At 31.8% G+C, this 10,396-nt stretch overlaps 1 protein-coding gene across 3 annotated transcripts in view; it reads left to right on the forward strand.

The window, feature by feature from the left end:
- LOC122268263 (chymotrypsin-like elastase family member 1) overlaps positions 1 to 10,396 on the forward strand; it is a 98,713-nt gene that overhangs the window by 47,316 nt on the left and 41,001 nt on the right. The window contains exons 6-8 of one of the 3 annotated variants that reach the window (XM_071186466.1): positions 1,431 to 1,554; positions 3,424 to 3,589; positions 6,754 to 6,896. The exons of 1 other annotated variant lie outside the window; for it this stretch is intronic. In XM_071186466.1, the coding sequence (XP_071042567.1) occupies positions 1,431 to 1,554; positions 3,424 to 3,589; positions 6,754 to 6,896 (433 nt within the window). The remainder of the gene's footprint in view (positions 1 to 1,430; positions 1,555 to 3,423; positions 3,590 to 6,753; positions 6,897 to 10,396) is intronic. One more of the 3 variants, XM_071186467.1, reaches the window with a different exon arrangement.

Here is a 10,396-nt window from a genome sequence, read left to right on the forward strand (position 1 = left end):
AATCACTCATAACTAATAATTAGATAAAATTGCTGTATTTATAGCAATAAAATCAGGTGCAGTTCAGAATATTTTAAGTTCTGTTGACTCTCACTAGCGACAGTTTATATATATATATTTTTCAAACAAAAAGAAGGGGGCGACAGGCTACAAGAGATCGGGAACCACTGAAAACATTTATAAACTTACAAAATAGTCTTCTAAGTATTTGCTGAAAAATACAAAAAAATATCAAAAGCTAAAAGTGTTTCTTCCCTTAATGTAGGGAAGAGTACATATATTGAATAATTTCGAAAATTGTAGTTTTAAAAAACATTCAGCGAAAAGATTAAATATCCTTTATTTAGAATTCAGAAAGAACACATAGAATAATTTTTTAATGGCAGCAAATTTTTCCTCTTAGTTCGTGTAAAAATTATCTATTTCGATGTACCCTTTCTCAGGAAATACCCGAATCGGTATTCAAAAACTATATTTTTGTTTCTGCCACCTTGTTGAAATGAAAATACAGGGTGAGTCAGCACAACAGTTACTAACTTAGAGTGAAGGAAAGGAAATCAAATGGATAAAGAATTGCAAAGCAATCCGTTATTGTACTCTGCTTGGAGCGATAATGAATTAGTTGTTCGTCCGCATTTCAAACAATTCTTTCATTTATCCAAATTTCCTCAATTTTAAGTTGATTTTACATTTTCTTGTAATTATTGTCCAAAATTATATTGAAATAAACCCGGAAATAGTTTTTTTACGTAATTCAATGATTAAGCAATTAACTTGTAGGGCTTATCAAGTTGTCATACTCCATTTATTCTGTGGATGAATGAATGGAGTATGATTGGGTCCTCCCTGTAAAGCGGGCTGAGACTTGTGCATGGCTGAAGCCATATTCTTTCCCATAGATGGCGACACTGAAAAAAACAATAAACATTTAGAACTCTGCATACATAAACTCTGCCTTAAACAATTGCTTGATTTCAATCAGGCTTGCTGGTATCAGTAAGTGGCATAAATGACAACAACAACAACTACGTCAAAGCAGCTATTTCTTGTCTCATTTGAATGTAAATTGACATAAAATTAAGATTGATAAAACTTTAAAAAAAACATTAAATTAAGATTATTTAGATTAGTAAATGTACCATTTCAAATATATAAGAATAAACAGTTCATAATTTATAAAGTGCCCCTTGCTGCGTACGTTAACATTTCCGACCACGAATTTGCTATGCAGTTTTCAATCCTTATGGTGTGCCCTCTCTTCTACTCTAGTTTGTAACAGCTTTCCTCAATCATCCTTTATACACGCTTAAATAAATAAATAAAGTAAATAAAAATTTTATGTTAAACCGTAATTTCTTAGATCAACATGGAAAAAAAATTATGAATTGGATTTTATAGGACAATAATAATTTTTGTTTCTTCTATTTCAGCATGAGAGGTCCTCACTTCTGGCGAATTCATCTGGGAAAACACAGAAAATATTTTAAAGATGAGTACGAACAAGTTCGACGCGCAGAGCGCATCATCATTCACAACAATATCCCTCCATCCAAAGTAAGTAACTTCTAGCTTATGCAGGGTGTTCTCTAATCACCACTCTTAATATTGTTATTTATATTTTTAAAGTCCCTGAAAAGGAAATAGAAAAATCTACACCATTGGAAAGGCATAATTCTATTTGAACAAGAGAGAAGTAAAAGCTCAATTAAAATCTTTTGACTGACTATTGAGGAAAGCAAAAAGATTAAAAAGATTATCAGCTTTATCACTGAATAAAATTTAACGCTGTTTGTTTTATCGTTTCTCAATTTCTTCGAGAAATCAAACAAGTTTTGATGTTATTAATAAGTCCTTCCTCGTTAATGATTCGACAGGTTTCGATTTTTTTTTTTTTTTTGCTGTTACGAGAACAGTTTAGAAGCTAGCCTTCGATCCACTGTAATAAAAACAATCACTCATAACTTCCCTTTTTATTTACAAATAAGAACTTAATCTAATATTAAATGAAGTACTGTTAAATAAGATAATATTAAATTGAAATTCGCATAATACTAACATTATGAGAATGCATAAACGAGGAAAGGTTAGGAAAGTTTTTATTTTTTCATTTTTGGTTAAAACAGAAAGGAAATAGACTATTCGGAAGAAGCAGTTAATATTAGGTTGTCAAAAAAGATTTTGAATACCCTTGCAACATCCCTTCCTGAAAAATCTCCTTTCAAGCAATAACAAATCAAAACTTGAATTTCGGTTTTATCTGAATTCATTTCGAGCTTATATATATATATATATATGTATATATATATATATGTATATATATGTATATATATGTTATGATAAGCATTGTTAACAAGGAAGTATTATGTATTTTATCAACTAGGAAATATTAAACGCAAATCAATTTTGATAGTAATGGAANATATATATATGTGTGTGTGTGTGTGTGTGTGTGTGTCTGTGTCTGTATGTCTGTGTGTCATAGTACAAACTAAGAACACCAAAAAACAACAACACAAAATAAAAACTTGTAAAAGTAGAAATTTTCGCAAGTGTTGCACAACTTTTTGAACAAACTAATATACAATAAAAATATCCTTTGTGATTAATAAGAATGCATAAAATTATTTTTCTTTTCTATCTTTAGTTCGAAAGAGAGGATAAAAAATAGAAAATCTGCCAAAGGCAGTTAATATACAGCAAAAGTTTCTTTTTGAAGAAAGCATAAAAAAAAAATTTTTCCTATCTTTAGTTCGAAAGATTAAAAAAAATAGAAAATCTGCCAAAGGCACTTAATATACAGCAAAAATTTCTTTTTGAAGAAAGCATAAAATTATTTTTTTTTCTACCTTTTGTTCGAACGAGGAAAAAAATCGACAATTCAGCAATAGCGGTTAATATACAGCAAAAGTTTCTTTTTGAAGAAAGCATAAAAAAAAAATTTTTCTATCTTTAGTTCGAAAGAGGATAAAAATAGACATTTCAGCAGTGGCAGTTAATATACAGTATAAAGTTTCTTTGGGATCTATAAGAAAAGAAATTTGTTTCTATTTTTAATTAAGAGAAAATAAATCGACAATTCGGGAAAGACAGTTGATACACAGTAAAAATTTTCCTTTTTATCAATAATAAAGTTTTTTTTTTCTTTTCAAAAGAGGGAAAAATCGACAATTCAGCAAAAACAGCCATTTTGAAGAAAGCATAAAAAAAAAGTTTCTATTTTTAATTCCTAAGAGGAAAAAAATAGACAATTCAAAAATGGAGGTTAATATACAGTTTTAAGTTTCTTCAATAAAAAAGTTTTTTTCTGTTTTTAGTTCTAAAGTGAAAAAATGATAGACAACGTGACAAAAGCAGTTAATATACAGAAGAAAAAAAAATTGTGATCAATAAAAAAACATAAAATTATTTTCTTTCTATTTTTAGTTCCAAAAAGATGGTAAGTTTGACATTACCCATGATATAGCTTTAATAAAATTAAATGCTCCTGTTAAATTCACTAAGTACGTGCAGCCAGCTTGTCTTCCAAAACTGAATACAAAACTTGATATTAGGAGCAACTGTTTCGGAGTTGGTTGGGGCGCAACTAGAGGTAAGAAGCATATTAATTTATTCTGGTTTCTCTATCTTTCTTTCAATTAATAATTTCACTGTCGAATACAAATTTCATAAAACTTTTCTCATTTTCAATGAATCTATCTTAAAAACTCATATTAATCTAATAAACTAGTATTTAATGCATTAATCTTCATTAATTTTTAATGGATTAATATTTTTTTATTAATCTTAAGAACTTAAATAGTATATATTTTTGTTATTTATAGTTTTAATGACAATTGGTTCCCATATATTAGCTGACACATGCTGTTTCAGTTTCAATAGTCTAATGAAAGTTTAAGATAAATATGCTATAAAATCGCTTGCCTAAATCTCTAAACTTGATACATCCATTTATTTACTTAATACAGATAGCTTGGATGGTAGCGCGTTGGACCATGTCCAAGGGGTCGTGAGTTATATCCCCGCCTGGCGAAGATTCCCAGCGTAGTAAATGGTGACTGCACGTTAAATCTCTCAGGTCATAAAGTCCTCCATGCTCCCATAACAAATTATTCCTCTGGGGTACTAAATTGGTGATTCATCGTTCTCTGGTTCGGGTCAAAATTACGATCTGTGGATGAATGAATGGATATATAAATAGGTTCACCTTATAAGGGGCTGTGACGTGTGTATGGTCGAAGTCGTATTCTTGGACAAACATGGTACCTTAAATTCGCTTAGTTTCATCCAACAGGCTTGCTAATTGACAAGTGGCATTAGAAGCAACAATAACAACTTAAAACTGAAAAACTTCATAGAAATCACGGGCGTGGATTCCAAAGGGTTGAAGGGGGGCTATTTCTCCTCAAGGAATATAATCCCCTCCAACAATTTGCAACGTTTTAACGATTTTCTTTAAAAATATTGCTAGTAAAATTGTTTTACGTGGATTTTGAAACAAGTTAAAAGTAACTAAGATATTTCATTACCTACTAAAGTAACTCCGAAATCATTGCTTGAATAGAATTCCTAGCCTACAAGCATTTTGCGGGGTTTAAACTATCTACGGTAAGAAAATTCATGATATTTGCGTTTATGAGCGATGAAGTTTCAAAGCGGCCGGATCAAGCTATTGGTCGAAAATGACATCACTAAGGGAGGAAAGAGAGATTATGTGTATTGACTTGCGTTTACTTAACTTCGGCTACTAATTTCGTTTTCACGAAAGCTCTGGAACTTATTTCTTTCTTGAAAATTATTTCACAGTATCACTATTAAGTTTGATTTCCATAGCCTTTGACTCTTATAAAAACTATCACAAAATTGGGCAAATTGTAAATAGCATTTCTTTAGCACAATTTTAAGGATTAAAACTTTATTTGGTTGAAAACATTTTGCATTCTGCACATATGTAACAGAAATAAAGCAAAATACTGTCTATACTCGGAGTATTTTTATTAGTTACCTATCAGGTCATATAAGAACTTAACCCTGGTAATATTGTTTTTTTTTTTATCAGTGCCTTTTCAAAATTCAGTAAATTGCATTATTGTTTACAATAAAAAGCCTTTTTTTTTTACTTAAATAAATTTTTTGAAAAATACTAAGCCAAGAAACGGACTTGAAAATTAACGAATTAAAAAAAAATTCTATTTTTCGTTAGTCTTGATACAGCGAACCTAATCAAATCTAATCGTAAATATGATTCTGAAAAAAAAAATTTTTTGTTTCAATGTTTATGATTTACCACGTAAATACATTATAACGATATCTTTATTTTTTCTTTTTAGCAGTATAGAGTTATAATGCTTATGAATACAATCTTTCTCTACCCCCCCCCCAACTTTGAAACAAAGTCTGCGCCTATAATATGAATTAATAACTTGAAATGTTGCACAATGTTTAATGATTGCACAATGTTGTTTCACATTGTCTAATAATTGTCTTATTTGACTACAGATGGAATTATTGATGGTCATCCTAAAATCAGTTGAAATACAGTATATTTTAAATTTCAATAATTTAATGAAAAATGCGTGAGTAAAAAATAAAAAATATTTGCTTGTATTCTTTTTGTAAAGTATTAAGAGTTAGTTTTAAATCGTATAGAGAAAAAAACTCTACAATAAAAGAAAGATAAATGGTGTCTTCATCTGATAATTATAGTGAGAACTAACAGACATTTCCCCTGTTTTCATTTTAATGAAATCACAACTATCATCATTTATCAAATGAGAAATGTAATTCCAAAAAGAAGAGAACAACAATGACACGCATTTTGGTAAATTAAGCTTAATAAATGATTCAATTACACATTGCAATTTGTGTGTTGATGAGTGATATCATTATCATCATTAAAGATATTCTGATTAAATATTGGACAGATAACAAACATTCTATAAAAAATTTAAAAAAAACTGAAGCTTTAAGAAAAAGAAAGAAAATCAGCTGACTTAAACGAAATGTGGCATTCCGTATCATCATAGATCTTTAAATTTTGTCAAAATACTATACTGGCGTGAAATTGAAAAATCAACGCAAGCGACAAGAAATTCAAAATTGAGATTTTTACATATTTGGCATCTTTGTCTGGTAAGCTACATATTTCAACAAAAAAGTTTTAAAAATAAATTTTGTTTTATCAGTTTTTTTGAAATTCTATTTTAGCTTTCATTATACACACATTATTAGCAATAGAAGGAAAAAAGTTGTCGAACCACTTTTCTCGGAATCAATCGTGAAGTACTTGCGTTGTTTTTGCAATTGCATGGCAATATAGTACAGGGGTAATCAACTAAAGCAATGCCAAACAGATTGAGTGACTGAATTTACTTTTTTGTGAACTTTTTTTGAGTAGTGAGGACTTTTATTCGATACAATTAGATAATAAATACTTAAATTTTGTGTGATAATCACAATAAGAGAATGATATCGAAAAATGATGACAAATTAATATATATCATTAAATAAGAGGAAATAAATAAGTAAATATCATCAAATAAGAGGAAATAAATATTTACAGGTAAATACTAATAAATCATTAACCGATTTTAGGCAATTTTATGTAATTTTTCCGTTAAATGAGAATAAGGGAAATGGTAAAACAATTAAAATTTTTATAATATATTAAAATAAATATACTTAAAATAAAGCATAAAATAATCACTAAATAATAAACAGAGAATAATCAATCTCTTGATCCTATTATTTCCATAGGTACTGGTGGAAGTGATGTACTGAAACAAGCTTATCATCCAGTACAGAATGACATTGTGTGCAGGAGACTCGTAGGTAGAAATTTCATCCCGCAAACAATGATATGCGCTGGCAGCGTGGCAGCAGGAAACGGTGTTTGTCATGTAAGTATGGATGGTCTTAAACTTTTTAAAATGGGAAAAATATACCTGAGGGTGCCCCTTGGCGAAATTGGCGACTTATGTTTGGCGCCATACTTGTTGCCCGGAACACCGTGGTAACCCACAAACAGGACATTTATATCTATTACTAATTAAACCTTAATTCATACACCGTCAATCACTGTTTTTTTTCATTGTTATTAAAATCGTACAGAAACTTAAATTTTATCTTATTGACAGTATTCATTTTTAGTACCAGAAGCAAAAATAACCTTACCAGCCGGTATCCAAAGTAGAACTAACGAATCTCTGAAATTACATTTAAAAATTCATTTAAAAACAACGCTAAATTCTAAACTAATCAGAATCACGATTAAAATCTAAACACTCAGAATCACGATTGGTTTTCAACATCGTCCAGCTTGGCGATCAATCGCGATCACAATTTGGCGGGGGCACCCTCAAGTATAGTCTACCCGAGGATTAATCCCAGTAAGTAGTATGTTCGCTTCATTGCAACTAAAGGCCTGGTTTCTTAGAACAGGACGCCGTCAGCTGGAAATCAGCGCTAACCTCTGATTGGTCCATTTGTGAGTTTGATGGTATACGTCATCGAACGCTCATCTTGAACTGCAATTGCCGTCCAACTCAACTGCAGTTGGATTACAACGTAACGTTAACCACAGAAGCAATGGCGGACAACATCCAACAGCACATTGAAATCAGCCAAGATTTTGATTTTGACATTAAGCATAGCTTCTTCATTAAATATAGCACTCTTCATTTAGCTCAGCTATAATGAGTTTTTTCTTGGACAAAGTCATTATTTGTTCTCTAAAACACTGGTCGACAAAAACAAAATCAATACAAATTCAAAATAAATATTTGTTTACGTTATTAACGCATGCGCAATGAGAGATAATGTCTGCGTTGGACCGACTGCTCACGCTGAGCTAACAAAAAAAAATTTTTTTTTGGGTCAGCTCTACGTCAACTTTCCGCTGACGCCCAGAAGGCGCTAGTTCTAAGAAACCAGTCCTTGAGCTAACAAACCAGTATTTTGTTGGCGTCAACGGGACGTTGACGTCCCGCTGACGCCCAGATAAGGCTCTTGTCCTAAGAAACCAGACCTTAAGATGGTCTGTTTTAAAAGGTGTGACGCATAAAAGATGTGCAGTAAAGAAAAAATTAGCAGCGTCAATAATTACTAGCTTTTTCGATCCAGTCCACTATTCGAAATCACCTTGAGATTTTTCAAGTACAGTAATTTTATTTACGTCAAACTAGGATGCATAATGGTGGGCGACGCTGCTCCACCGCAGTGGCTTCGCCACAGGTGCCCACTGGGTAACGAGAAGAGAGTAGCAGTCCCGGCATATGAGGTCAATGGGACAATACATCCCAAATGCCCACCATTAAAAAAAATAAAAATAAAANATAAAAAAAAAAGATGCATAATGGGCTATCGGAGACGGTCTCGGAAACATCCCTGAAAATGATTCGGAGAAAACATACATACGCAACAAACCGTTTTACAGGGAGGACACATTCACACACCATTCATCCGCAGATTGTAATATTTGACCTGAACCAGAGCACTATCAATCTTCAATCCAGTATCCAAAGAGGTATTGATTTGTTACGGGAAATCGGAGGACTTTGGCACCCAAACAGATTTATCTTGCATTGCTTACCATTTTGTTCTCGCAGAGTCTGCAGCTGAACAGGAGTTGGAATGAGAGTCTCGTGAGTTGGTCCCCTGACCTCTCGGTCAGGGGACTGCCTATCAGCCAAGCTATTCCAGCTTGAAAATTTTCAAATAAAGAAATTTAAACTTTTGTCAGATAAAGTCTTGATTAATAATTTATATTTCATTTTCAGTCCTATATAAACCTATATTCAGTCATATATAAATCTCCACCTATATAAATCATTTTAAGATTGCTGCATTTTAACCCACAACGAAACAATGGTCAGACATTCAAATGGACAACGTATGATCTTTTCATTTCACGATGTAGTAAAGTTAAACTGAGCGTAATGACAAGCTTAAAAATTTGTTCTAGATCTAAACAAACTTTGGTTCTGAAGCGTGTTTGTTACTTGTCGAGTTTTCGATTGCACACTTACACAAACACGCAGAGTTTGTTATTTAACAGAAACGGTTCAACATCTTTCCTCGTTTCGGAAATCAATAAAACTGAAGTCAGAGCATAGAAAACTAATAGCGTAGAAATTAATTTTACGAATGTGCACCGTTGAGCCTGTGATTTCTGCTCATAAATGGTTCTCTATGAGCAAAAAAGGGGGGCCTTATTGGTGTTAAAAGATTGCTTTATTGCAAATTTCTACAACACAGTTCCTTGCTGGTGCAGGTGCAACTCTGAAATGATGGTGACAAACATAATAAAGGCTCCTAAAATAGTTATTTGTTTTTAGTGTTCTACTTTGCAAATTTGCAACGAAATCCATAATTTAAGGTTCGCCTACCATAGAGACAATTTAGATTTGAATCCCAGCAGTGGCTGGTTGATACGAATTCTCTTCCTGGATCACATCACATCGACCACAGTGCTAATGTAAAATACCCTCAGTGTTAGACAGATCATGGGTTAATATCCCGTTGCCGTCAAGCTATCTGTGGGGGGTTTTCTTTTCCATGTAACGCAAATGCGTTTCAGTTTGATCAAAAATATTTCGGCGAAAGCTGTTCTAATGCTTGATCTAGGAGTTCTCTTGTCTTTGGGTCTGGGCTCAAAATTTCGAGGCTGCGTAGTTGAACATAGATAGTTGTAAACTCAGAATTAAGTCAGTTGCTCAACGCCGGTTATGAAACAAAATGTATAAAAGATAATACATTATTTTCTTTTTTGAAAATAAGGCAATCAATAGAATTCCTACCGTTAGAAAAGGGAATTTAGAAAACAATTTTACGAAATTGACCAAGAAATCTATATTTTATGGATACATGGTTAGGGGGCTGTGTAAAATGACTCTTGATGGTTTGAAATGTGTTTTCGAATTTTGTGCTTTTTAAACAATTATCATTCAACCAATATTTCAGAGATCCCAATGATTCTATTTTCGATTTATTAGGAACTAGCCGCCCAAGGCGGCCAGCTGTCCGCCACGTAATTAATTTTTTATGGTATCAATTTCTATTTCTATATAATTTTTTATGGCATCAATTTCTATTTCTATATCGCTATAAAAATTATCGTCTTCGCTTAAGAAGAAAAAATAGAGAGTGGAAAGAAGAAGAAAAACTTATTATAACAATTATGAACAGCGACAAATATATCAAAGCGAAACGTTCTATATACGTATCGAATATGTTGCCACATTTTTAATACAAAAGTTAAACTTTTCCCCACTTTAATAAATGTAAACTAATGCGAACTTTACAATTAAATTATTAATTCCTTCGTATATTATTGGTTTAAGTTGTCGAAAATTAATATTTCAATTGTAAGGTTCGCATTAGCATACATTTATAAGAGTGG

The sequence above is a fragment of the Parasteatoda tepidariorum genome, chromosome 10 (assembly GCF_043381705.1).
Source record: "Parasteatoda tepidariorum isolate YZ-2023 chromosome 10, CAS_Ptep_4.0, whole genome shotgun sequence".
Lineage (NCBI taxonomy): Eukaryota > Metazoa > Arthropoda > Arachnida > Araneae > Theridiidae > Parasteatoda > Parasteatoda tepidariorum.